The sequence below is a fragment of the Pongo pygmaeus genome, chromosome 1 (genome assembly GCF_028885625.2).
Source record: "Pongo pygmaeus isolate AG05252 chromosome 1, NHGRI_mPonPyg2-v2.0_pri, whole genome shotgun sequence".
In the NCBI taxonomy this organism is placed as follows: Eukaryota; Metazoa; Chordata; class Mammalia; order Primates; family Hominidae; genus Pongo; species Pongo pygmaeus.
The window spans coordinates 95,796,493-95,824,317 of NC_072373.2; the positions used below are offsets into that span (position 1 = coordinate 95,796,493).

Sequence of the window (27,825 nt, forward strand, 5' to 3'; positions counted from 1 at the left end):
TTGGCAAGGTCTTCAGGATCCCATCATCCCTCCATCCCATCATCCCCCACACTTCAGGGACTTAAATGCATGGTTCTCTTTGGCTTTTTTGTAACCCATGTTCCCCCTAATCACCTTCTACTTAACTTTAAGCATTTGGCAGGAATGTCAATTCCTTAAGGAAGCTGCGCCTGACCAAGGACTAGATCAGATATCTTGTTATATGTTTCCAGAGCATGTCCAACGAATAAATGAATCCACCTGAGGCAGTGGCTGCCTCTCTAGATTATGAATCAACACAGTGCCTGGCATATTATTATAAGGGCTCAACAGGTAAGGAAAAGGGCTAGTACTGGACTGACACTTTTTAATGTGTAGGGAAAATTCCTCTCTAAAAGCTCAGCTAGGGACCAGGAGAGGTGACTCAAGCCCGTAATCTCAGCACTTTCAAAGGCTGAGGCAGAAGATCACTTGAGCCCAGGCATTTGAAACCAGCCTGGGCAACATAATGAGATCATGTGTGTACAAAAAGTTTAAAAATTAGTCGGGCATGATGGTGTGTGCCTATAGTCCCAGCTACTTGAGAGGCTGAGGTGGAAGGATCACTTAAGCCAGGGAGGTCGGGGCTGCAGTTTGGGGCGTGATGGCACCACTGCACTCCAGCCTGGGCAATGAAGCAAGACCCCATTTCAAAAACTAAACAAATAAATAGAAGCCCAGCTAAAAGCAACTTATTTACCATGTCCCCAGGTCGTGAAATTAAGGGAAGAAGCAGAAAAGTTCTAGAAGAGGACTGGAGAAGTAGGAGGACTACAGACCCCATGACGCACATGGAAATGGGTGTAAATCTGCACCACTTGTTCCGGGGCATGCGCATGTGTAAGCGCACAATAATCTCTTAAGAATTAAAGAAACCTTGAAACAAAGAAAAGGAGTAAAGAAAAGCCTTAAGGAAAAGGGAAGGAATGTGTGTAGTCCCTCTACTTAAGGAAAAGATAGAGGGTGGGAAGAAGATCTTCCTTCAGAAATTTAGATCAACATTTCTTAGGTATATGTGGTTTGCCAGGAAACTGCATGTGTTTTGTGGACCATATGTGTTGAAGATGCAGTGATCAAAAAGACTTAGTCCCAGCTATTAAGGAGATCACAGTTTGGCAGCAAATTATTATAGAATGTGATGGCTGTTCTAACAGACATATAAAGGAAGTGCTATGGATGGAAGCACAGAGGAAGAAGAGGTTAATAGTGTCTAAGAACCTAGAAGGGATGAAGATGAAAATTGAGATTTGAAAGGTGAGAAAGTCATTACGACAAGGATGACTTTAAAGGTATTCCAAACTCCTAAGAGATACAGGGAGTTTTGGTGGATGCAGAATGATTGAGGAAGGCTGTGAAAGTCTTCTCTTACAAAAATCTCTTTCTGTAATGGTTGCTTGTTTATGGGATGAGAAACTAGGGGGTCATTTGCTTGCTTAAAGCCTCTGGCTTCTCCTGATGCAACTTCCAGGCCAGTCTACCTTCTCTTCTCAAATCCCCCAGCTTTTGCTTCAAGTTTACTTCCAGCCTGGCAAGGAGTGAGTCTTCTGAACACAACCACCCAGTGTCCAAGCAGGGCTGGAACACCCTCCTTCCTCATCTCTCCCACACATACTCCTGCCATACTCACCAAGAAGAAAGGCAGCCAGGAAGAGTTGACAGGTCCAGAACCACAGAAGGTGATGAACAGATACAGAAGTATCAATCCTGAGGCTAAAGCGTAATTGGGCAAAGTTTTGGTTTGAGACACTCCCATTGCCTCTGATGATAAGGAATGTTTTCTCTTGAAAGGCTTAAAATTGGTGGAAAGCAGTGGCTCACGCCCGTAATCCAAGCACTTTGGGAGGCTGGGGCAGGTGGATGGACTGAGCTCAAGAGTTCAAGATCAGCCTGGGCAACATGGTGAAACCCTGTTTCTACAAAAAATTTAAAAATATTAGCCAGGTGTGGTGGCATGTGCCTGTAGTCCCAGCTACTCAGGAGGCTGAGGAGGGAGGATATCGTGAGCCCTGGAGGTGGAAGTGATTGCAGTGAGCCGAGACTGTGTCACTGAACTCCAGCCTGGGCAACAGAGCCAGACCCTGTCTCAAAAAAAAAAAAAAAAAAAAGGTGGGGGGAAAGGCTTAAAATCAATGTTATTGTCCTTTATTTAAGGCGTTTTAGGCTGAGTGTGGTGGCTCATGCCTGTAATCCTGGCACTTAGGGAGGCCAAGGCAGATCACCTGAGATCAGGAATTCAAGACCAGCCTGGCCAACGTGGTGAAACCCGGTCTGTACTGGAAAATACAAAAATTAGCCTGGTGTGGTGGCACACGCCTGTAATCCCAGCTACTCAGGAGACTGAGGCAGGAAGAATTGTTTGAACCTGGGAGGCAGAGGTTGCAGTGAGCCGAGATTGCACCACTGCACTCCCAGCCTAGGCAACAGAATGAGACGCCGTCTCAAAAAACAAAACAAAAAAAAACGATGTTTTAAATTTTAAAATTTTTATTACAAAAGTAATACATGTATTCATGAATACCAATTGGAAAACAAGTCAGCAAAATATACTAAGTACAAAATGGATTCATACTCCTACCTCCCAGGAAAAAAATCAGTGTTAGCAATAATATATTTCACACACACACACACCCCTCCAAATTTATCTATATGTGCTTAGATATAACATTCATACAGCAAAGTATATACAAGTGTATAGCTAAATTTTCACAACATAAACACAGCCATATAGCCGTCATTTAGATTTTTTTTTAAAAACAAACACACATAACTAATATCCAGAAGTCCCCATGATGACCCTTCCAGTAGTTACTCTCTCTTCTTCAAAAGCAACACCTTGGGGCCGGGCGTAGTGGCTCACACCTGTAATCCCAGCACTTTGGAAGGCTGAGGCGGGCGGATCACAAGGTCAGGAGATCGAGACCATCCTAACACAGTGAAACCCCGTCTCTACTAAAAATACAAAAAAAATTAGCCGGGCGTCGTGGCGGGCGCCTGTAGTTCCAGCTACTCAGGAGATTGAGGCAGGAGAATGGCGAGAACTCGGGAGGTGGAGCTTGCAGTGAGCCGAGATCGCACCACTGCACTCTAGCCTGGGCAACAGAGCGAGACTCCATCTCAAAAAAAAAAAAAAAAAACACCTTGGGAGGAGGGAGGAATGGGGGGTGGTGACTACTTACCTGGAACTAGACAGTAGTAATGGTTATACAACTTGTGAATGCACTGAATGCCACAGAGTCATACACTTTAAAATAAAGTAGCAGATTTTATGTTATGTCTATTTTACGACAATTTTAAAAAAATGACTGAAGGTAAAATAAATAACTACTGTCCTGTCTTCTAATAGCATAGATTGACTTTGCCTGTGGAACTTTTTATAAATGGAAAAATGGAATCATAATCTTTTGTGGTTTTGGTTTTTTTTTTTTTTTGAGATGGGAGTTTTGCTCTTGTTGCCCAGGCTGGAGTGCAATGGCGTGATCTTGGCTCACTGCAACCTCCACCTCCCGGGTTCAAGCAATTCTCCTGCCTCAGCCTCCTGAGTAGCTGGGATTACAGGCATGTGCCACCACACCCAGCTAATTTTTTTGTATTTTTAGTAGAGATGGGATTTCACCATGTTGGTCAGGCTGGTCTCAAACTCCTGACCTCAGGTGATCCACCTGCCTCGGCCTTCCAAAGTGCTGGGATTACACACGTGAGCTACCGTGCCCGGCCTGTGTCTGTTTTTTTAAAAAAACATGTTAGTGAGAATCGTGAACACTGCTGAATATAGTTGTAGTTCATTCATCTTCATTGCTGTGGACTATTCCATTGTATGAATACACTATCATTTATCAATTTCACCATTGATGGATATTTTGGTTGTTTCCTATGTGGACTATTAAAAAATAATACTGCTGTGAACACTCTTGTTCATACTTTTGGTATACAAATACAGTCATGTACCATGTAATGACTTCTCAGTCAACAACAGATTGCGATATACAAAGGTGGCCCCCATAAAATTATAACACTGTATTTTTGCTGTACCTTTCCTGTGTTTAGATAGATACATGAATACATATTATTGTGTTTCAACTGCCTACAGTAATTGCAGGAATTCTAGTGGGCAAGGGGGATGCAGCGACTGCATTCAGTACAGTATAACATGCAGTACAGGTTTGTAGCCTAGGAGTCATAGTCTAGACCCTATAGGCTAGATGTGTAGTAGGCTACACCATCTAGGTTTGTGTAAGTACACTATGATGTTCACACAACGAAAAAACCACCGAGACACATTTCTCAGAATGTATCCCATCATTAACTGACACATGACTGTATATGCATTTCTGTTGGGTACATAACTAAATCGCGTATTTTTTTTTAATGGAGCACACTAATATAGCTTTGTAACCACCTTTCTTTTTTAAATTTTTTAAATCTTCAGCTCACTTCAGTCTAATCTTTTTTCATTTACTATTTCTCAAACAACTCTCCATACCAATAAGTATTTTTGATAACTATTTTTCACAGCTACATAGTTTTCCCTTTTAGGCAAATTTGTGCACGTACCTTTTCTTTCCAAGTGTAATTGCTGGGTTAAAGTTTTAACGTGTTTTGAATATTAATTGCTAAACTGACTTTCAGAAGCATTGATACTACCAGGCTATCAGGGTTACCCTGGGATCTCAGACGATAGCACCAATGACCAACACCTCTACAACTCTTGCCTATGCTGAGCTCCCTCCTTGTCTCTTTCCCTTCCTTTTGAGTCAGAGTCTCACTGTCACCCAGGCTGGAGTGCAATGGCACCATCTTGGCTCACTGCAACTTCCACCTCCTGGGTTCAAGCATTTTTCGAGCCTCAGGCTCCCAAGTAGCTGAGACTAGAGGCCCGCCCGCCCACCACGCCCGGCCAATTTTTGTATTTTTAGTAGAGACGGGGTTTCACCATGTTGGCCAGCCTGGTCTCAAACTCCTGACCTCATGTTATCTGCCTGCCTTGGCTGCCTCCCACAGTGCTGGGATTACAGGCGTGAGCCACCGCACCAGCCCCCTTCTTAAGTCATTCTTTCTTTGTTTTAGACCTTTCTTCCCAACCTCCTTCTACTTTAGGGCCCAGTTCTTTCAGAATGTTCTCCCATTCCACCTAAGAAACCCTTACTTTCACATTCTTTTTTGGGAGTTAATCCTATTAATAATATCACCCTTCAAGGCCCTTCCCCTTCTTGATCCCTATTATTGTGTTCATCATATTGTATTACTGTCGGTGAGATCTGGCTCCACTTCATCCATCACTGTGTGCTCCTAAGGGCTGGAGCAAGAATACAACAAAACTAATGAGTAGGAACTGTCCCGTAAGAAGCCTCTCCTCTGTACCACAAATAATGTTCTCACAGGGGCCATTATCTTCTTCATCTCTGCATCCCCAGTGCCCTCTACAATTCCTGCAAAGACTAACTGCTCAGAACATTATTTGTCGAGTCAATGACAGAATTCTATGCTCAGGGAGCAAGTCAAAGGAGAAGGTTGCTCACTCTACTCCAAATATGGGCACCTGTAATGAATGATTTTTTTGGAGGAAAAAAAAATCCCTACAGCCATTTTCCACAGAACAGCCAGAGTGATCTTTCAAATTTGTTTTTGTTTTTGAGACAGAGTCTCGCTCTGTCACCCAGGCTGGAGTGCAGTGGTGCGATCTCTGCTCACTGCAAGCTCCGCCTCCCGGGTTCATGCCATTCTCTTGCCTCAGCCTCTCCAGTAGCTGGGACTCCAGGCGCCTGCCACCACGCCCGGCTAATTTTTTGTATTTTGTTTAGTAGAGACGGGGTTTCACCGTTAGTGAGGATGGTCTCAATCTCCTGACCTTGTGATCCACCTGCCTTGGCCTCCCAAAGTGCTGGAATTACAAGCGTGAGTCGCCACGCCCGGCCGATCTTTTAAATTTTTAAATCAGCTCATGCCACTCCCTGCTTAAAATCCTCCAGGAGTTTCCCACTGTGCTTTGAATAAAACTCAAACAATGTACTGTGGTCTCCATAATCTAGCCCCTGCTTTCTTCACTGGACTCATCTCCTACCCTTCTCTCCTTTCACTAGACACAAGCCATGCTGAGCCCCGATTTTTAAAAAAATGTTTGAGTTCTTACCATAGGCACTATTTTATGCACTTTATGTGTGTTCTTACATAATCCTCCTAACAAGTAGATACTTTTAAGATCTCCATTTTACAGGTGTGAAAACTGAGGCACAAACAAGCTAAGTAATTTCCCCACAGTCACATCATTAGTAGTTGGCAGAGCTGGGGTTCAACACACTAAAAAAGGCAGAGTGGGGTACAAGGGCATGGACTTTGGAGACAGGCCTAAGAACTCTGTTTACAGACTGTATATCCTTGCAGAGTCACTCCTTTTCCCCAGTTGTAAACAGGGGTAAAAATACTTACCTTGCAATGTTGTTGGGAGATTTAAAAATATTTGCACCTGGGCACAGTGGCTCACACCTGTAATCCCAGCACTTTGGGAGGCAGAGATGGGCAGATCACTTGAGCCCAGGAGTTTGAGACCAGTCTGGGCAACATACCAAGACCCCTTTCTACAAAAAATACGAAAATTACCCGGCTGTGGTAGCATGCACCTGTAATCCCAGCTACTTGGAGGTTGAGGTGGGAGGCCTCCCGAGGCTTGAGTGAGCTGAGATTGTGCCCCTGCACTCCAGCCTGGGCGAGAGAGCAAGACCTTGTCTTAAATAAATAAATAAATATATATATACACACACATATATATTTGCAAAACACCTTCGCTCAGGAAATAATTAACAGGAATTCCCACAACAGACTTTTATGCTATCAGCTTGCACACACAGACACAAAGTCAACATGTAGCAAACTGTTCAGGCTACCCAAACCAGATAAATGGCCCCAGGAAGACCAGGAACAGACTGTAATCATCTTTAAATATCCATACCCCAACGTGACCAAAGGCGGCCTCTGCAGAGGCAACTGAATAGTCTTCCAGCAAAGGCTAGCTCATTTTAGTACAAGTGGGAGAGAAAGGGGGCAATCTGACCAGTGGTTTAAGGGCTGAGTTGGCCCAGCAGAATTGACTAGGCCTTACCACAAGCTAATAACACCTGCCCTTGGCAAAACGAACGCCAGCTCGGGATTTCTGTAGCTTCAGCCAGCTTTGTCCTTTGTGATAGTGCCACCTAGCGAGGGTCTGGAGGCACTACCTACTCCTGGCAGCTGCCAGGACGACTGCGACAAGGTGTTAGCCATTTAGGCCTAGGAAGGGGAATGGGGTCCACCCGAGTCAGCACTCCTTCCATGACTCCGTAGAGGAAGCCCATGCTGTCCTTCCCCCAAACTCGTCCAGACCCATGGGGTCTGAAGAGCGCGAAAGGCCTGATATTGACTAATACTTGTACATAACACAGCAGTGATCTATTATCATTCCTCATTTTATGGTGTCCTCGCATCGAATACCTCCCTGGGAATAGGAAAAACAGGCATCATCCTTATGAGAGCCATTGTACAGATGAGAAAACTGAGACTCGGCGGGAAAGTGGTTAACCCAAGGTCACAAAACGCCATCAGAGCCAGGGCTGGGACGACAATCCACGCCTCTTCCATTCCGGTCCCCGGCTCCTACCGCGACCACACACCCCAGTGTGAAGACACCGCATGCCCACCCCCACGGGGAGCAGAGGCTCCGGTATCCTGCGCCGAAGACCAGCATGTGGGAGCAGGATAAAGACTGCACGGGGAAGACAGCACTTCTTTCTTCTGTCCATGGAGTGCCGGGCACGCTCGCCCTGGCTCAGGGGCGGGGGGAAGCGGCGCCCGGGGCAGGAAACAGCGTCCTGCGCGGGTAGCCCCTGGGAGCACGCGGCACCGAGTCACGTGAAGGGGGAGCGCAGGCGAAGGGGCGCCGCGCGCAAGCACGCACGACGTACGCAAACACGCACTGAGGCGCCCACAGAGGCAAGCCCCAGGCCCCGGGTCACATGTGGAGGGTGGCAGGCAAGAACAGGGGGGCGGGAAAGACTGAGAGATCACGTGGAGGAGGCCAGAACAGGGAAGTCACGTGAGGGGGACGGAGGCGGGGCCGCCCAGGAGGAGGAGGAGGAGGAGGAGGAGGAGGGGCGCGCGGCTTCCGGCGGCTGGGGGGGGCCAGCGAGCGGAGGGGGGGCCTGTCCCGGAGGTGGCGGCGGCGCCATCTTGGCGAAGGGGGGATCAGGAAGTGCGGACCGCGGCGGCGGCGGCGGCGGCGGAGCCCGGAGCGGAGGCCGGAGGCTCCCGGCCCGCCGGCCCCGGAGCGGAGCGGAGCGGAGGATGCAGCAGCCGCAGCCGCAGGGGCAGCAGCAGCCGGGGCCGGGGCAGCAGCTGGGGGGCCAGGGGGCGGCGCCGGGGGCCGGGGGCGGCCCAGGGGGGGGCCCGGGGCCGGGGCCCTGCCTGAGGCGAGAGCTGAAGCTGCTCGAGTCCATCTTCCACCGCGGCCACGAGCGCTTCCGCATTGCCAGCGCCTGCCTGGACGAGCTGAGCTGCGAGTTCCTGCTGGCTGGGGCCGGAGGGGCCGGGGCGGGGGCCGCGCCCGGACCGCATCTCCCCCCACGGGGGTCGGTGCCTGGGGATCCTGTCCGCATCCACTGCAACATCACGGTGAGGACCCCCTCGCGTGCGCCTCTTTTGGGGGCCCCTTGTCAGGGACCCGGGATCACTCCATCCAGCTTTTTGCTCTCCAAGGACCTGGGAGGCCGAAGCTCCTCTCAGGGCTCAGCTCTTTCTCTCCAGGTTACATTTGTTTCTGCTGCTTGAGGTTATGCAGTGCACCCAGAATCTCTACCATTGACCCCGATAGCGAGGGACACCCCGACATATGGCGCCTAGACTACCCGTTTCCACGAACCCACCCACATCCCAAGGTTCATGATTTTGGCTCTTTTTGGCTACTCTTGCACAACTTTACCTTGCCAACTAGGAATGCGTCTTTCTTCCCCTCACTCTTATTTCAAGGTTTTAGGCCTCGGCACTGACCCTAACTGCAAAGACCTGGCCTGAAACTGATTGCACATTTCAGTGATGCCCCCTTCTCAGTAGTACCTCTGACTTAGGAGGTTGCCACCTGTGGGATCCCCGCCTAGGCATCCCTCATGCAGACCCCTCTTGCTCTCTCAACTTCACCAAGTGATAGTTTGCAATTCATTGACTCTTTCTTCTCTCCTTTGGATTCTTTTTCTGGTGTAACCTCTAACTCTCCTCTTTTTGCCTCAGCTGGTAGCAGTTTTGCCACTCCCCTCCCTGTTCCCTGTGGATACGTCCATTTGCCCTGGGTTGTTGCTTTTCCTGGTAATGATAGTGATGTGATGTGCGAGGGCTACCCCCATTTATTCTAAGCAGTAACGGTTGCATTTCTCCCCTGTGAGCGTCATTCCATCCTAGGCATACACTTTACATGTCTCCTGCCTGGTTTACCCTCAGATATCCCTTGAACAGAGAATTGGCTTCTGCTAATTTGGGAATGTCTGGTACTGCATGCTATAGCACTTATATTGGTTGATGTTACCTGCTGTGATGGTATTCTCTCTACCGGAGCAGTAGCTGAAATGCTAGCAGACAGTACTTTATCCAGGCAGACAGACCTAATCGGAGTAGCCTGGGGAAAGGCAGAGTTGTGAATTCTCTGCTACTTGGGGGCCTGAATTCAACTTACTGGTGTTTTCTGTCCGTTTTCTCAATCAAACCAAGTTAAGGTTTGGTGAGGTAAAGCCTCAGTTTGGATTGATTGGTGCCCCACCAAAACTCGTATATCCTATTTCTCTTTCATTTCCTTTCTTTTTTCCTGCTAGAAAGTTAAAATTGAAGGACTAGGAGTGGCTTAGTTAAGTGAAGACCTGGGCATCTTTGATAATTATTTTTCCTCCAGCATTGAGAATTAGAGTCATGGCAATGCTAAGATACCTAGTAGAGGTGGATAAGGTTTCCTTGGTTTGTGTGGGAACCTCAAGAGTTAATTTTGTTCCTGAATTAAGCTTCTAATTCCTTAAGGGTAGGTTTGCCCCCATCCAGCTGCTCTTTCTGTTGCCAGAGGCCATTTACTGCTTTTGTCCCTGGCAGGAAGTTAAATTTAGGGGGTCCTCAGCCAGACTCCCCATGGCTATAAAGGAGACTTGGCCTAAACTAGCCCCCTTGGTTTGGGCAGAGAGGGAATCTGGTCAGGCTGCATTCGGCACCATGGCTCAGGAATGCTGGGAATGTCAGTAGCGTAGGCTTCTTTCTCCCAGCCTGCCATGTGGAGCCCTACAACCCACGCCTGGACTGAGAAGGTGGCAGGTTCCCAAGGGAGAGGTAGGGAGAATTGCTCTTTGAGGGGCTCTTCTGGGAGTGGTGTGGGTAGATTCTTGCCAGTACCCTTTTACTCTTGGGTTCTGGAGATACAGTCTAGTTTTTATACTTCTTCCCTACTGAACTCTGCTTTTTTCACTTCAGTGTCATTGTGATGAGGTGATCCCTTCCTCAGCCGATTCTGGAGTTTGAAAAGCAAGCTTGGAGGACTGTTATGGGTCCAGGGAGAACTTGAAGTCTAGAACTTGTATAGGCAGTGCAGGAGATGAGGAGTCCCCCTTCGCTGTTAGCCAAGTGTGGCTGTCCTAGGTTTCCTGGTTTGTACTCTCGAGGAAAGAAAGAAAAAGATTCCAGTCTGCTTCTTGGAAAGGGTCTTCCCAGGGGCTAGTTTTCTTCCAGTTTAGAATTTGTTGTGAAGCTGCTTGGTTAGATGCTGACCTGAGTTGGGCTTTTATGTGTGTGTAGGGGGTGGGGGTGGGAAGCAAAGGGGCTAGAAGTCTTTGGGGGAAGAGGACAGGCAAAACTGGCTTTTCCCAGAGTCACCCATTTTGATTGCTCTTGTTGCTCTTTTCCCTTCAGGAGTCATACCCTGCTGTGCCCCCCATTTGGTCGGTGGAGTCTGATGACCCTAACTTGGCTGCTGTCTTGGAGAGGCTGGTGGACATAAAGAAAGGGAATACTCTGGTGAGGGGGCCACAGGGTAGGGGTACATTTTGTTCCTATGAGGCCCATGCCACAAAGGCATCCTATGAAAGGGATCCTGAGAAGTGGACGGTACACAGCTAAACATTTAGGGGACGACCTCTCAGGGGAGTTGCTTACTGAAGCCAGAGGGAGACCCTGCATCGGCTCTGGGATTGGTCCATCAGGAGACTCATTCCCACAGCCACATGGCCCATAAGGGTTAGAGAACTGGTTATTGGTGTGGGGCCCGAACTAAGAGCTCATCCATGCACTTATCCAGATTGGAGTGGGGAAGGATTTGATGTCTCTGTGCTCCCCTACCTGTAGCTATTGCAGCATCTGAAGAGGATCATCTCCGACCTGTGTAAACTCTATAACCTCCCTCAGCATCCAGATGTGGAGATGCTGGATCAACCCTTGCCAGCAGAGCAGGTGAGCAGCTGAGGAGCCTCGGGCCCTGTTGTGCAGAGTTGCCCCACAGAGTACTCAGTAAATAATTGAGACAAATCAGTAGTTTCTCTCCATCCCCACTGGCTCTCAAAAACATACACATCTTATGACTCTCACCCTCGTTCTTCTCCAGATGGGAATCTTCTCTTGCTAAATGGGGCACTGGTAGCTTCATCTCTGATATCAAAATTCACTCTCATGGGCAGCATCCCAAATGTTGAAAGGGAGCGGGGGTATTTTTACCATTATCTAGCAATAACAGTTGGTGGCCACTGGGGACTCAGGCCCCTTGGTGAGAACCAAGAATGTAATATCAGTCTAAAGAAGATCAAGTAAAGGAGGGGTTCTTAGGAAAATTAAACTAGGATTTATGAGGTGGGTGACGGAGACAGCCATTTTGCTTTTCTTTTATTCTGTGGCAGTGATAGGTGAAAAATAATGGGCTGGTAGCAAAGCCATTCCCTGGGCTGTTGCTTCCACTCAGATCTGGCTGGTGGAGAGACTGGCAGCATTACAGGCAGGCGCACAACTTCCAGACCTGGGGGCTCAGGGGAGTAGGTTGGAGGCTGCATTCTAGCAAGCCACTGGGGCTCTGATCTCCATCTTTCCCCTCCCCGGTGCAGTGCACACAGGAAGACGTGTCTTCAGAAGATGAAGATGAGGAGATGCCTGAGGTAGGCTTGCCCCCTGAGGTGGCATTGGCTGGAAGCTATTGCAGTCAGCAGCATTGGTACCCACATCCAGAACTCCAGTCTAGAACTGGAGAGAGAAAAATGTCAAAGGAATAAAGACAGATTTACTGACCTGGAGGAATAGCCAGTGTAGTAGAGGAGACAGGGCACCCATATCCAACCACTGAAGACAGGTGCAACACGGTTCAAACCGAATACTGGGTAAGTTAATTTCAAATGGCTTTGGAGTCCAACAAACCTGTGTTTGCATCCTAGCTATACTAATTGAGGAATTTTATGTAATCTCACTAAGCTACAGTTTTCTTATCTATAAAGTAGGATTATAATACCTACTACATATGGTTGTCTTGAGATTAAATGAGGCGTTATATATAAAATGCTTCAGACGATACATGATAAGTGCTAAACAATCTATCTGATATATTCTCTAGAAACATACTTGTACAGAATATAAAATCATGGTTAGGAATTTGAGCTTTAGAGCTAGACAGAACTTGACTGAATCTTAGCTCTGCTAAGAGCTCTATGACTTTGGGCATGATAATTGACCTCACTAGACTCAGCTTCTGCATCTATAAAATGGATAATGATAGAATAATGAGTAGTGATGGTAAGAATGAAATGAGTTAGTATGTGCGGCACCTAGGACAGAACCTGGCATGTAATAAACACTCAGTAGACATTACCTGCTGGTGTGGTAATTAGGTATGTCCTGCCAGAAATGGGGAGATCACTCTGATTACTTTTATTTCCTAGCATTAGATTAATATCCCAGGTTCTATAACCCTGTAAGGTTCTTGAGACTGGCAAAGGGCTGACGACATGAAATTTACTCCTCCCAGATAGTGGACAGCCCTCTGGGCCACACCCCCAACATCTGGCTGAGGGGCTGAACCCTAGATAGGTTCTCCTCCTTCCCTATGCTCAGTGAGCTAGCTGCTTGCTCACTTAGAGCAGGATGAATAAGGGGCTAATTCTGTTCTTGACCTCTTCCATATATCTCTCTGGACATCCTTTCTCATTTCCATCTGGCAGTGGGTGCCTCTGCATACCTGATTCATGCCCTGCATTTGTAGCGAGGAGAGGAAATTTAATGATGCAGGTTTCTCCTTTAGGCTTGGGGCCCTGAGAACTCCCGGGTGCAATAGTCACCTGGTGAAACATGAGCTTTGAGTCACAGGGTCAGGCCCAAGTCATTTCTGCTAGGAATTAGGGAAGAGTTTCTGCTGCCAAGGGAGTTTTAGGAACAGTTGAAGCAGGGTCAGTCCCGGAAACAAGAGGGCTAAGTCCCTGCCTCGGTCTCAGCTGCAGCTCTGCTCATTTCCGAAGTCCTTGCTGTAGCTTGAGAGCTGAAGAAATTTGCCTCATCCTTTAGACTGTGGAGGGAATGGGGCTGGAAATTGTTCTAAAAATGGAAAGCACGTTGCGTTTATAAGACTGCTAGATGGACTGCCTCACTTTAACTTTTGGCTCTTCGCCAAATGGGACTGGGAAGTTGATGGTCATTCTCTAACCTGTGTTGGTTTTTTTCCTTTTCTTTTCACTCCCACCCCACACCTCCCCCAGGACACAGAAGACTTAGATCACTATGAAATGAAAGAGGAAGAGCCGGCTGAGGGCAAGAAATCTGAAGATGATGGCATTGGAAAAGAAAACTTGGCCATCCTAGAGAAAATTAAAAAGAACCAGAGGCAAGATTACTTAAATGTACGTGCCTTCTAGAGAGAGGCTGGTGAAGGGGTTGGTGGGAAATGGCTGGGAAGTAGTAGGCCATCGCATCTCAGTATGGAGAGCAGACTCCTTTTTTGTGCCTAATCCTTCCTTAAATCCTGGGCAAGCTGCCAGATTGCCCCTAAGGTCTAATGTGTGTTTACAAACCACACGACCAAGGAATGTTCCTGTCATCCATCCCTTACAGGGTGCAGTGTCTGGCTCGGTGCAGGCCACTGACCGGCTGATGAAGGAGCTCAGGGATATATACCGATCACAGAGTTTCAAAGGCGGTGAGTTTGCCCAAGAGAGGGGCCTGCACAAGAGTCACCCATAAAGAAGAGTATGGTGGCAAGGGGCCCAAGAGGTTCTGGGGTCCAGGAGTGCTTATGAACTTTTCACGCCAAGAATGGAGCTCCTCAAGCCAGTGGCTTTGTTGCATGTCCATCTGTGGTGAACCTAGAGCTGTTGATCTTTTTCTCTCAGTCTGGGAAAGGGGTCTGCATTAGAGACCACTCACCACCTGGACCATCCTACTAACCTGTCTTTTCCCTCCTTCCAGGAAACTATGCAGTCGAACTCGTGAATGATAGTCTGTATGATTGGAATGTCAAACTCCTCAAGTGAGTGGGGACTCTGGGATTGGAGAGGAAGTTGAGGAGGAGTGTGAGTGGGGCTACTGTGGTGGGATCTCCAGGGCAGCCCCATCCAGCATTTTCATTCAGGGTCCCGGAGCGGGTGTGGGCAGTGGTTTGGTGGTCTGCTGCCACCCAGGGCAGGGGAGGCCTTATGAAGCTCCTGAGGTGGAACCAGGCATCTGAGCCCAAGCTTGTTGCTTCTTAGAGTTGACCAGGACAGCGCTTTGCACAATGATCTCCAGATCCTCAAAGAGAAAGAAGGAGCTGACTTCATTCTACTTAACTTTTCCTTTAAAGTAAGGCTTTTCTTTTCCAGTCTCTCCCTCTGGCCTAGGCTGCCCAGTCTGCCTAACAGTCCTGTGGAGGATGCTGGCCTCCTTCCCCTGATTGTCGTCTCTCTCTCTCTCAGGATAACTTTCCCTTTGACCCACCATTTGTCAGGGTTGTGTCTCCAGTCCTCTCTGGAGGGTGAGTGGCTGGCATGCGGAAGAGGGCATCTCCTCTGGCAGAGGGCGGGGAAGAGACTTGGAGCTTTTGTCAGGCACAGCTGACTAACCTTTCTCATGCAGGTATGTTCTGGGCGGAGGGGCCATCTGCATGGAACTTCTCACCAAACAGGTGAGCCTGTCTCTCCTCCTTGGCCAGGCTGGCCTGGGCGGGGATTGTCTGAGCTTTACAGCACACACCCCTGCGGGCTGGGTGATAGGCATGATGTGGCCCTTTCATTCTGCTGGGCTGGGTCTGCACCCACTGACCTAGACAGACAGGTGGTGGCAGTGCTGGGGGCAAAGGGCAAGGGCCCTCCTATAGACACAGCTGATTTCCCAGAGGACAAGCATGAGGGTTCTCTGGAAGCTCCATCCGGACCTGCTTGCCTTGTCCCTCCCTTCACCCAGGGCTGGAGCAGTGCCTACTCCATAGAGTCAGTGATCATGCAGATCAGTGCCACACTGGTGAAGGGGAAAGCACGAGTGCAGTTTGGAGCCAACAAAGTAAGGATCCTGGCCCTGGGGCCGGTGGGGCTGGGTGGAGCCAAGTACACTTGGGGCCACTAGCAGGCCAAGGCTGCCTTCTTTAGAGGAATGAGCATAAGGCCTCTGGGCTGGTGGCATTGGATGAGAGGGCCTAGGGTGCCCACAATGGAACAACTGTGCCTTGGCCCCTAGGGGCATCCCTAGGACTTTTGGGAGGTTGCGGGTCTGGAAAAGGATGACTATGGGATTATGCCCCCAAGGGACCTTGAAGGTGGAGGGTACTTAGTGTTTTACTAGACCACAGTGCTGGGAGCTGGGACTCCGGGGTCTCTGGGTGACAGCCTGCAGAAGGTGAGGGGCAGTAAGGCCACAGCTAGCCATGGCCTGATCTGGTGGCTTCCTCTCCCCAGTCTCAATACAGTCTGACAAGAGCACAGCAGTCCTACAAGTCCTTGGTGCAGATCCACGAAAAAAACGGTGAGGCTGGAGCCAGGACTCAGGAGATTCGGACACTTGCCACACCCAGGTTTTCACTTCCAGCCACAGAGCAAGAACCCCTTCTTTTTGGTTTCTGATACTCAACCACCCATTAACACAGCACCTGCCCCAGTTCTCCCAGGAGGGACTGGCGGTGGCTAACATTCACAACCTCTTCCAGAAACACACCAAAATGATCATATCACTGATAAACTTGGTGCTATCCCCTTCTCGACCACCTTTTGAAAAAGCTCATCTAACTCCCATCATCTCAGGTTGGGCACATCATTCCCCTTTCTTTCTCATTTCCAGGTATGCAGGCTCTCAGCTTCCCATACACCTCTCCCCACACAGCATAGCCCTCCCCAATATCCTCTTACCTCTGCCACTGGAGACGTCTTCAGGGATTGGGGCAGGACAGGGAGGGTGGGCCTGAACCTTCACCTCACTGACCATTCCATTTCTTTGCAGGCTGGTACACACCCCCAAAGGAAGATGGCTAACCCTGGAGTATCACCCTTCCTCCCTCCCCAGGCACCACTGGACCAATTACCTTTGAATGCTGTATTTGGATCTCACGCTGCCTCTGTGGTTCCCTCCCTCATTTTTCCTGGACGTGATAGCTCTGCCTATTGCAGGACAATGATGGCTATTCTAAACGCTAAGGAAAAAAAAAAAAACACACAGAACTGTTTCAAGTACTCAAGACTGACTTACAGACCAACCAACCACCTTGCTGGAACCCTTGCTAGCAGGCATTCTTATAAAAGAAACTTTCGAGCCTCCTTATATTGCTGGAAACTCAGCTGTGCTCCAGACTAGAGCCTCCTTACCTATGCTATGGATTTTTAATTTATTTTCTCTTATTTCATGTACACTGCTTTTTTTGGTTACAGTGTATGATGGATGTGTATGAAAAAAATGTATCTTTGGGAAAACAATTACAGTTTGTTAATTTGAAGATGCTGGTCTTGACTCATCTTTATTTTTATTCGCACATCCCACCCCATCCCCTGAACTACTTGGGAGGTGGGGAGGGGTATGAGTCCACTGTTGGTTTGGTAGAGATGAGAGGCTGCATTTTGCTGCTAAAGCAAGAGAAACATGGAGCTGAAGCACACACCTGGTCCACCCCTAGATTTCTCCTCAAGGCCTCTGGAGCAACCAGCACTTGCCCCCTTGGAATGCAGAGCCTGGCCTGCCAAACTACAATGTGGTAGGCTGAAACGATGGTGTTAATTTTTAGGACTACTTTTCTAGTCACAGATGTTTTCAAATTTCTAAGAAAAAGAAAATGAGGCTCAAGAGGCTGCTTCGTAGAATTCCTTTTGAATGAATTGAGTGGGGATGGGGACACAGTCTCCAAGTGTGTATGTGGTCTTTTCTGATCTCAGCTGTGTGGCTGCAACTCTTCGCTGTTCATTGGTTCCTCTCCTGGAAAGTGGCTTCTAACCAGCACCTGATGGTGATCATTGGTAAGCTCTGCTCACCTCCGTCGCTCTTGCTTCATTTGGCTTTATCAAAAAGAACAGACCTAGCTCTGAAGTTGTTTGGCTTGGGAAATTATGGATTCTTTCAAGCCACGCCCACAAGGTGGGTCCTACTAGAAAGGGTTAGCATTTTAAGGGGGGTTGTTCTATACACCTGTGTCCTTACCCCAGGCTCAGGAACTGCCAGGGAGGGAAGATGAGGTGGGGAGTCTGTACTGAGATGGAACTGTCAGTGCTGTGTTGTATGTACTTGCTGTTGTAAAAGTTTGGGCATGACTTTGCATCTAGCGGGTGCTGCCTGCATCTCTTTGTCTGTAAGCTTGCTCTGGGACTCAGACAGCCTCTTAAGACAGCCTCTTAGGACCTACGATGCCAGCAGCTCTCATTAAGAGTGAAATGACAGGCCAAGGATGGCCAAGTGAAGACCCAAGTCTCAGAAAACCCAGACTTGGGACAACTGCCTGGGAACTGTAGGATGCTAGAGCAGTTCTGTAATGCTTTGAGACACAGCAATTTTCACATTGGCCATTCTTGCCCCTCCCCCACCCCTTTTCTTCTGAGGGACTTTTAATGTTTGCTGCTTTAGGTGGATGGAGAGTCCACCAGTCCCACTCAATGCTGCTCTAACTCTACCCACACCCACCTAATTAGGGGTGCTAATAAAACATATACTGAGGTTGAGATAAAGACGGGACATAAGGGGAAAATTCATTCCATAGAGCTGAAATCTGGTTTTCAAGGCCTCTGTGGCTTTCTTCTGAACTTACCACCAGCCCTGGCTGGAATGTAGATTGTGTTTTTAGTAATGTGTACTGTGAGCTGTCTTCTGTATAATGTATTTTGTAATGTATTTTTCTCATCTACCAAAGGATGAAACAAATAAAATTATTTAAATAGTTTGGCTCTAATAAAATTATTTGAAGAAACAGTGGGGTTCATGTTCACTTGACATAGAGGGAAATGCCTGCCCCTGTGAGTTGCATAACACCAACTCTAAGAGAATCCTCCATTTTTCTTGCCAAACCCAGCACTCCCTTTTATGACCTTAAGTTTAGGGTTCTAATAAAGTACAAAGTATAAAAAAGAATCAAGGCTATATCATGCATGAAACAATTTTCTTCTCTCCACTTAGAAGGCAAGGAGAAATGAAACTAACTCTTAGGTCGTTCCCCTACACTTCAAACATGTATCTATATCCCAGGCAGGGTTTGCATGGCCCAGAGCCCACACTGGCAGGCTCTAATCTCACTGCAGCAGTTTTAGAGGGCACGGCAGGGCAGTGGAAGGGTGGCTGGGAAGAAGTATCAATCACTCCAAACTCATGAAACATGCCAACATTTATTTGCTCATTGGTTAAATATTCTTTACCTATTCTACATGGAATGCCAGGAAAACTAGCCAGAGGGCTTCTCCATTATCCAGAATCTGTTAGGACCACTTACATCATGCTCTGGGGTGCAAAGAAGAGACACAAGAAAGACCATCCCAGCTGCCTCAGGCTTTCAACCTAATGGTAGTTTCCTATGTTTGGTTCAAATGTTCATGCCAAGTTGGGGAACTGAAGACACATGACAAATGAGACTTCACTCTCTTTTGAGAGGGAAGCTGGGAGTAAAAGCAAAATGGAAATCAATCCTGGGCACAGTCTGGCCTTTTTCACCTCCCAGGCCTCAAGAGTGAAAGGGGTACGAGAAGACAGGGCAGGTGGCCTCTGGATCCGTGGCAAACAGGAGAGGGAACATGCTGAGGGAAACCCCATTATTTAGACTCTTCAAACTTTAGGATGTGCAACTGGAAGAGAAAGACAAAGCCTTGGTGGGAAGGAAGGCCCACCCCAGCCAGTTCACCCAACCCCTCAGATAACCAGTTTGTTTGATCTAAAAGAATGCCAGGTGAATACTGTGTCCAGGCCTAGGCAGCAGCCTGCTGCAGACACCCCAAGGGCAGGAGTGGAGGGACAACAGCCAAGTTAGATGCAGGGGCAGTTACCTCCGAGTTCAAAGCACCAGTGATTTTCCCTTTGAGGATTCGATGGACAACCTCATACGAACTCAAAATGTCTGCAAAACAAGACACAACAACAAAACCTCAGTGGTACAGGGTTGGGCAGGAGGAGCAAAGGAGGGAAGCAAAAGGCGGGGGCTGCAGGGAAAGTGCTCTGGCCGCCAACCAGCTCCAACCAGCAAGTCTCTGCTAGTTCCTGCTAAATCCCTGCTGCCAGGATCAAATGAGATGATAAATGCTGAAAAGGTAGCATAGGGGGAGGGCAAAATAACAGCAGATAAAGGGAGGAGGCACTTGTTAAAATAATTACAGGGATCTGGGATTTTTAATGAGAAATTCTACTGGGGACAGAAAATTATGTTCACTGAACTCTGCTCTGAGAGTTCTGGCTGGATAGAAGGTTAAAACCAGAGAGGTTTTCACCATGAGACGCAAGCGCTCTTACATGCCGGAACCAGGCAGGGAGCTCATCAAAAACCCACCTTTCCCCAGGATGTCGTCCCTCACGCAACTCCCACCATCCAACCAGAGTCCCCAAACTCTGGGACTGTTTTTATGTATGACACTGAATCACTAAGAGTCAGATCTAGGTTTCATCCCCAGCTATGCCATTTTCTTGCTATTAAGTATGAGTTCATTTCACTTTTCTGAGCCGTATTTTCCTCATCCATAAAGGGAGGAAAACTGACGCTTGTCTGACTTATCTCTGGGTTGGGACTCTGGTCCTTGTGACGGGCTGGGAGCTGCACTTTGAAACAGGAAGCTCCTCTTCCCTGGGTCACCTGAAGAAGCTCCTGATGCCTGGCTGTTCCCAGCCTGGGCAGCAGGGACCCTCTTCATGCAACGACCCAAGACAACCTCTGGGTGGTGCTCCTTGCCCACTGGGCACAAGCCCCACCAGCTTCCCAGGAAGCCTTGGCCCTGCACAATTGGGAGATGCCTTTCCATCTTTAAATATATATACATTATATATATTACATAATATATATTATATATTATACGTAATATATAATATATATTACATATATATTATATATTACGTTATATTATATATAAACATATACGTAATATATATTACATATAATATATAATATATTAAATAATATATATTAAATAATATATATTAAATAATAATATAATATATATTAAATAATATATATTAAATAATAATATAATATATATTAATATATATTAAATAATATATTTAATAATATATATAATTATAATTATATATTTAATATATGTAATAATATATTTAATAATATATAAAAATAATATATAATATATATTATATAAAATATATATTATATATTATATAAATATATATATTTTGGCCAGGTGTGCACCTGTAATCCCAAGACTTTGGGAGACCGAGGCGGGCAGATCACGAGGTCAGGAGTTCGAGACCAGCCTGACCAACACAGTGAAACCCTGTCACTATTAAAAATAGAAAAATTAGTCCCTCTCCCTCTCCCCTCTCCCCTCTCCCTTCTCCCCTCTTGCTTCGGTCTCCCTCTCCTTCTTTCTTCGGTCTCCCTCTGTTGCCGAAGCTGGACTGTACTGCCGTGATCTCAGCTCGCTGCAACCTCCCTGCCTCGGCTCCTGTGATTCTCCTGCCTCGGCCTGCCGAGTGCCTGGGACTGCAGGCGCGCGCCGCCACGCCTGACTGGTTTTTGTATTTTTGGTGGAGACGGTGTTTTGCTGTGTTGACCAGGCTGGTCTCCAGTTCCTGACCTCGAGTGATCTGCCCGCCTCAGCCTCCCGAGGTGCTGGGATTGCAGACGGAGTCTCGCTCACTTAATGCTCAATGTTGCCCAGGCTGGGGTGCAGTGGCGTGATCTTGGCTCGCTACAACCTCCACCTCCCAGCCGCCTGCCATGGCCTCCCAAAGTGCTAAGATTACAGCCTCTGCCCGGCTGCCACCCCGTCTAGGAAGTGAGGAGCATCTCTGCCTGGCTGCCCATCGTCTGGGATATGAGGAGCCCCTCTGCCCGGCCGCCGCGTCTGGGAGTGAGGAGCGCCTCTGCCCGGCCGCCATCCCGTACAGGAAGTGAGGAGCATCTCTGCCTCGCCGCCCATCGTCTGGGATGTGAGCAGCACCTGTGCCCGGCCGCCCCGTCTGGGATGTGAGGAGCGCCTAGGCCCAGCCACCCCGTCTGGGAGGTGAGGAGCGCCTCTGCCCGGCCGCCACCCCATCTGGGAGGAAGTGAGGAGCGCCTCTGCCTGGCCGCCCCGTCTGGGAGGAAGTGAGGAGCGCCTCTGCCCGGCTGCCCCGTCTGGGAAGTGAGGAGCGCCTCTACCCGGCCGCCCCGTCTGGGAAGTGTGGAGCGCCTCTGCCCAGCCGCCCCATCTGGGAAGTGAGGAGCGCCTCTGCCCGGCCGCCCCATCTGGGAAGTGAGGAGCGCCTCTGCCCGGCCGCCCTGTCTGGGAAGTGAGGAGCGCCTCTACCCGGCCGCCCCGTCTGGGAAGTGAGGAGCGCCTCTGCCCGGCCGCCCCGTCTGGGAGGAGAAATTCTTCTGCCTTGGGATGCTGTTGATCTATGGCCTTGCCCCCAGCCCCCTGCTCTCTGAAACATGTGCTGTGTCAACTCAGGGTTAAATGGATTAAGGGCGGTGCAAGATGTGCTTTGTTAAACAGATACTTGAAGGCAGCATGCTCGTTAACAGTCATCACCACTCCCTAATCTCAAGTACCCAGGGACACAAACACTGCCTAGGAAAACCAGAGACCTTTGTTCATGTGTTTATCTGCTGACCTTCTCTCCACTATTATCCTATGACCCTGCCACATCCCCCTCTCTGAGAAACACCCAAAAATGATCAATAAATACTTAAAAAAAAAAAAAAAGAGAAAAAGAAAAATTAGCCAGGCATAGTGGCGCATGCCTGTAATCCCAGCTACTCAGGAGGCCGAGGCAGGAGAATCGCTTGATCCCGGGAGGCAGAGGTTGCAGTGAGCTGAGATCGCGCCACTGCACTCCAGCCTGGGCGACAAGAGTGAGACTCCATCTCAAGACTTAGTTTGTCTGAGGGCCGGGCACGGTGGCTCACAGCTGTAATCCCAGCACTTTGGGAGGCCAAGGCGGGCGGATCACGAGGTCAGGAGTTCGAGACCAGTCTGGCCAACATAGTGAAACCCCATCTCTACTAAAAAAAATTAGCCGGGTGTGGTGGTGTGTGCCTGTAACTGGGAGGCTGAGGCGGGAGAATTGTGTGAACCCGGGAGGCAGAGGTTGCAGTGAGCCGAGATTGCGCCTCTGCACTCCAGCCTGGGCTGCAGAATGAGACTCCATCTCAAAAAAAAAAAAAAAGACTTAGTTTGTTTGTAAAACGTTTCCATCTCAGCTAAGTGAGGCAGCTCATGCCTGTCATCCCAGCACTCTGAGAGGCCAAGGTGGAAGGATGTTTGAGCCCAGGAGTTTGAGGCTGCAATGAGTTATGATTATGCCACTGCACTCCAGCATGGGCAGCAGAGTGAGACCCTGCCTCTGAAAAAAAAAATTTTTTTTAATAAAACTTTTCCATCTTACTTCCTGTGTATGTGTATGTATGCTTCTTCACTTCCACTTCTCCTGACTGCCCCCTAAAACATTCTTTCATCATTTTACATTTCACCTAACTTTGATCTTGAGAAGGGGCCTCTTCATTTCCACCTATGGAGAAACCCACAGGCGTCTGAGGCTAAATGAACCACATTAGGAGAGTGCAGTGCTCTGGCCTCTAGCACTGGCATTCGAGTGCTAGTTTTCTTCCACGGCAGAATCCTTTTCCAGTGAAATCTGAAGCAACACGCAAAGTATGTAAAACAGATGAAAGCTGAGCAGCTCTGGTGGAAGCAGGGGTGGGAAATCTGACCTCTTCTCTCCCCTTCCAGAGAACTCAGCCTTTGGGCAGCATCTGAGGTCCCTCCTGGGATCTTGGGCTCCAGATCCCAGGCATGAAAACCAACACTTGAGAGGCAGCTTTGCCAGGGTCAGATGCTGAAAACCGGGGTTGGGTGGAAAGAGAGACTGAAGCACCTTGGCCGCCCACTATGCTGTTTCCTGCTGAGGTCCCAGAAGCAACCATGGCTTCTCCTGTCCCTGAAACCCTCGGAAGGAAGGTAGAAGATGTCTCACGTTTCTCCAGCATGAATGGCTGAGTCAGGGGTGGGATGGTCCAGAAGTTGTCGCTGTCCAGGCTACGCAGAGACTGCACAGGGATGGTGGCCAACTGTCCAAAATCAATGAACATGACCACAGCCCAGGTGTCCACCCTGTCCAGTACCCAACACCTGGCAGAGGAAGGGAGAAAGAGGACAATCATTCCACCTAGTGCCATGCACAGCAGTCCTCCACAAAGCAGATGTGAAAGTGGAGGTAGGAGGGAGGAAGAGCGAGTTTGCTGTTTCTCCCCAATCCTTGAGTGAGGAAATAATGATAAAGATGATTTTGAGAGAAGAAGCCACAGGAAAAAAAACCAGAGCCCAAAGGAAGAGAACGCAAGAAGGGAGCATTTTCCCTGCACACCTCTCCCATAGGCTCTACCCCTGCCCAGACACACACCTGTTCCAGGCGTGTCCATAATCCCCCAGGTGGTACTCTGCCAGACAGCGAGTCCCGCGCGTAACGGCGGAGCCCTCCAGGTAGGGCTGCTGCTCCTCCGCCTGAGCCAGGGTGCTAAACAGCACCTGCATGTTCTGGTGCAGAGCCTGTGGGGTGCAAAATGCAACGGCCCCACTGCCTGCACTGCATTACAAATCTGCCTCTGTGGATGTCACCTGTTACATTAGCACCACTAATCTGTCCCAAGGCCATCAGGTATGAGGTGGGAGACAGAACGAGACTGAACCTGGGGTTCAGACTGTAGTTACCCTGCATCTCCACCACTGACTGGCCCCGTCACCATGCCCACCACAGGGAGGCCATGCAGGAAGGCACAGAAACCTGAGGGGGCCAACAACCAGTCCATACCTCAGTGATGTGCATGGCCCAGAAAAACGGGGTCTTTGGGACGATACTGGTCACCAGCAGCCCCGCCTCCCCACGGACACTATGGATGAGTGCCAGCCAGCTCAGGTCTCGGAAGCATTCCCTCAGGAGCAGCACCAGGAAGGAACCTCTGCAGGAAGAGCAAGCGGAGCAAGGAAAGGAACGACTGGACCAACGCCTGTCCTGCAGGAGGCTGAACTGCCTGGGGGATGAGTCCCCTAAGCAGAAGGGCTGTGCCCACCCCCTCTAGGGTGGGAGCTAAAGCCAGTTCCCAAGTAATCCCAGTCCACGACAGAGGAAAGGAAGGGCCATTCTGGGGGCGTAGGGGTTGAAGAGTTCAGGAAAAGGAAGCAGCAGAGGGAAACAAAAACACATTGAGAAACTCCGAGAGAGGTGGACAAAAGTCCTCAATGGGTAGATTTGGGGCCTCCTAAGTGATTCACGAGCCTCTAAATGATGCAGGTGTGGACTGTCCACCATGCAGGATATGCCTTCCATCCCAAAGCTGCTCCTCCCCTGCGTCTACGCACATTCCAAATGTCACCCTGCTGCTCCACTAACTCAATCACCTGCCTAAACCACACATGGCTAGTGACACCCTACAGCATTTCAAGTCAAACTGAGTATTCTGGCACTCCTGACATTAAGAACAGTATCTGCTGTTAAAGCAAAGCAGGGGACATGGTAGGCATGATGATCTCATGGCATCCAGGGCAGGGGACGGTCACAGACCTTTGCTGTACATAAGTGGAAGCTGATTTTATTATTTTATTTATTTTGAGATACAGTCTCGCTCTGTCGCTCAGGCTGGACTGCAGTGGCACAATCTCGGCTCACTGCAACCTCTGCCTCCTGGGTTCAAGTGATTCTCCTGCCTCAGCCTCCCGAGTAGCTGGGACTACAGATGCCCACCACCATGCCCGGCTAATTTTTGTATTTTTAGTAGAGATGGGGTTTCGCCATGTTGGCCAGGCTGGTCTTGAACTCCTGACCTCAAGTGATCCACCCACTTTGGCCTCCCAAAGTGCTGGGATTACAGGCATGAGCCACTGTGCCCAGCTGGGAAGCTGATTTTATAAGTCAGTGTGGGTCACTGCCTTACAGCCTGGGTCTGACACAGGAGTTCCCGAAAACTATCCCCCACCCCAGTACTATCCTTGTCCCCACTCTCTGGGGGACAGAGGATGTCTGTAATCGCCATTTGCCCTGGCAGTCTTTCTATACCTTGCTCACCTCATTTCCAAGGGGACTGCAAAGAAGGCTGCCCTCAGTTTCTCTGTCTCACACAGGTCAACAGGAGCGTCAGGAGCGAGCTGTATAATAGCTAGAAAGCAGAAGACTAAGTTCCGGAGGCACCAGAACTACCCAGAGAGGAACTACTCCCCAAACCCACAAGAGGCCTTGGCCCTGCCCTCCAAGGAAGCATAAAATGGCCAAGAAGCTGCACCCTCCCACTTCTCAGTCTCTAGATTCTCATCTGGGTGGGAAGGGTCAGTCGGATGATATTCTTTAATTAAGAAAGCATCCTAGGCCTGGGTATGGTGGCTTGCACCTGTAATCCCAGCACTTTGGGAGGCTGAGGTGGAAGGATCACTTAAGGCAAGGAGTTTAAGACCAGCCTAGGCAACATAGCAAGACTCCATCTCACAAAAAATTTTAACAATTAGCCAGGCATGGTGATGCACACCTATAGTCCTAGCTACTGTGGAGGCTGAGGAGAGAGGATGGCTTGAGTCCAGGAGTTTGAGGCTGCAGTGAGCTATGACCATGCCACTGCACTATAACCTGGGTGACAGAGGGAGATCTTGTCTCAAAGAAAAGATGAAAGCAAGCAAGCATCCTAGAGGAAGAAAGGGAAAAGGGATATTTCTACACTAAGGGTCATCAGGGGACTGAGCTGGAAGGGAGGCTGCAGAAGGGGCTGGAAGAGGTCCATTAGGAGCTGCAAAGCCACATCCTGGGAAAGGATGGCAGCGCAGAATCTCACCGGCGGTTTTGCCAAATCCTTCACCAGAAGCCTTCTCCAACACCTGGGAAGAAAAATGAAAGGTCTCACTCAGCCATGGTGGCATTTGTTTCATTGATTTCTATGTTGAATCACTCCAGGTAGACTGGGAGACAGAGCATCGGCAGCCCCTGTTCTGACTCCGACTTTAGAGCTGACTTTTGAGACATCCATCCACTTTCTCCATCCTCACGGCATCCTGAGCCAACCCAAAGAAAAGACGATCAGAAGCAGGGAAGGCAGGGAGCAGGGCTGCTGCCAGGGAGCACTCATCCGGAGCTACAGTCACAGAATGAGCTGCCCAGCAGCCTTCCCCAGACAGGGGCAGAAAGCACCACCAGGATGCTTAGCCTGGTGCCCTGCTGGCACTACCTGCAGGGAGGAAAAGAAGAGGTAGCAGTCACACTGATGCAGGGCTGGGTGGGGACAGAAAGGGCTGGGTGCCCTGCCACTCCCCACAGCCCTGCAGCCCCCAACCCATGCTGGTCTCCCTCTCTCCACTGTTCTCACCTGAAAAACCCCCAACCCTGGGGAAACCCAAGTATCTATCCCCCTTCCCACTGCCCTGCATCCAGGCCTTTCTATCCTACTACCACCACCACCCATGCGCCTTGACTTTCCTTCTCTCCAAAGGACCTCACGTCCTCTCCTTTCTTCAAAACGCCTACAACCCCTGCCCATTAACTTGCCTCTTCATCAGAGGGCAAACGGGAAGCAATGAGACAGGACGCCCTCTTCTCCCCACCCCCACCACCAACCCGTCTCCTGCTCCTGTCCTCCCCGCCATCCCTCCCCTACGTGGACCTGCTCCCTCCCGCTCTGGCTCAAGCCCCCACCCTGAAGACCCACCCTGCTGCTCCTCCAGCACTGTCTCCCTCCCATGTGAGCCTTTTCCACAGGAAACAAGTAGGCTCTGACACCCATTTGGAAAGACCCTGACTGACCTCACAGCTCCCCCAATTCCTGCTTTCTGTGCTCCTCTCACTGCAACTCCACAGTTTCATGGTCTCTGTGCTGTTTACCTCCACACTCACGTCTCCTCTCAGGCTTCCCTGAAATGGCCCTGAAATGGCCCTGCCATTTCAGCACGAACTGTCACGCTGCCAAATCCAATGGTCACCTTCCCTGTTCTGAATCCACCTGCAGTATTCTCTCTGCTGCCTCTTTGCAGAAACGCATCTCTTGGCATCACATGTATCTGGTTCTCCTTCTCTTTCCCTGGCTGGCCCTCTCAGTTCCACTGCTCAACACTGGCACATCCCAGGACTTGTCCTCTCCCCATCCACCTTCTCTCCAAGGCCATCTCCAGTGAAACGGTTTTAGGTATCAACAATGTACCACAGACTCTCAAAGCTGCAGCCCCAGCCCTCATCATTCTCTGGAATTCCACTCAC

General features: G+C 49.3%; 2 protein-coding genes across 7 annotated transcripts in view; one reads left to right on the top strand and one right to left on the bottom strand.

Annotated features, from left to right (window-relative positions):
• The first annotated feature begins 8,200 nt into the window (after nt 1–8,200).
• Nucleotides 8,201–16,924, top strand: UBE2Q1 (ubiquitin conjugating enzyme E2 Q1). The gene is made up of 13 exons (XM_054460357.2): nt 8,201–8,655; nt 10,918–11,022; nt 11,350–11,454; nt 12,096–12,146; nt 13,731–13,871; nt 14,083–14,167; nt 14,437–14,497; nt 14,718–14,808; nt 14,922–14,980; nt 15,082–15,130; nt 15,409–15,504; nt 15,897–15,963; nt 16,435–16,924. The coding sequence occupies exons 1-13, from the start codon at nt 8,329–8,331 to the stop codon at nt 16,464–16,466; spliced, it is 1,269 nt and encodes a 422-aa protein (XP_054316332.1). The 5' UTR covers nt 8,201–8,328; the 3' UTR covers nt 16,467–16,924.
• A 1,848-nt stretch (nt 16,925–18,772) lies between these two features.
• TDRD10 (tudor domain containing 10) overlaps nt 18,773–27,825 on the bottom strand; it is a 46,954-nt gene continuing 37,901 nt past the window's right edge. For 3 of the 6 annotated variants that reach the window (XM_054460429.2, XM_054460419.2, XM_054460394.2), the window contains 7 exons: nt 26,414–26,456; nt 25,660–25,750; nt 24,409–24,556; nt 24,001–24,146; nt 23,575–23,729; nt 19,443–19,513; nt 18,773–19,244 (listed from right to left, as the gene is read on the bottom strand). In XM_054460429.2, the coding sequence (XP_054316404.1) occupies nt 19,212–19,244; nt 19,443–19,513; nt 23,575–23,729; nt 24,001–24,146; nt 24,409–24,556; nt 25,660–25,750; nt 26,414–26,456 (687 nt within the window). In that variant the 3' untranslated portion in view covers nt 18,773–19,211. Of the gene's footprint in view, nt 19,245–19,364; nt 19,514–23,574; nt 23,730–24,000; nt 24,147–24,408; nt 24,557–25,659; nt 25,751–26,413; nt 26,457–27,825 lie in introns of those variants that run through there. The other 3 variants (XM_054460410.2, XM_054460399.2, XM_054460386.2) reach the window with 1 other exon arrangement.

Bases quoted from the DNA above. Each gene is read 5' to 3' on its own strand.
- UBE2Q1 (XM_054460357.2), top strand. From the start codon at position 8,329: ATGCAGCAGCCGCAGCCGCAGGGGCAGCAGCAGCCGGGGCCGGGGCAG. The intron at 11,023-11,349 runs GTGAGGGGGCCA...CCCTACCTGTAG, and splicing joins TAAAGAAAGGGAATACTCTG to CTATTGCAGCATCTGAAGAG. The intron at 12,147-13,730 runs GTAGGCTTGCCC...CACCTCCCCCAG, and splicing joins AAGATGAGGAGATGCCTGAG to GACACAGAAGACTTAGATCA.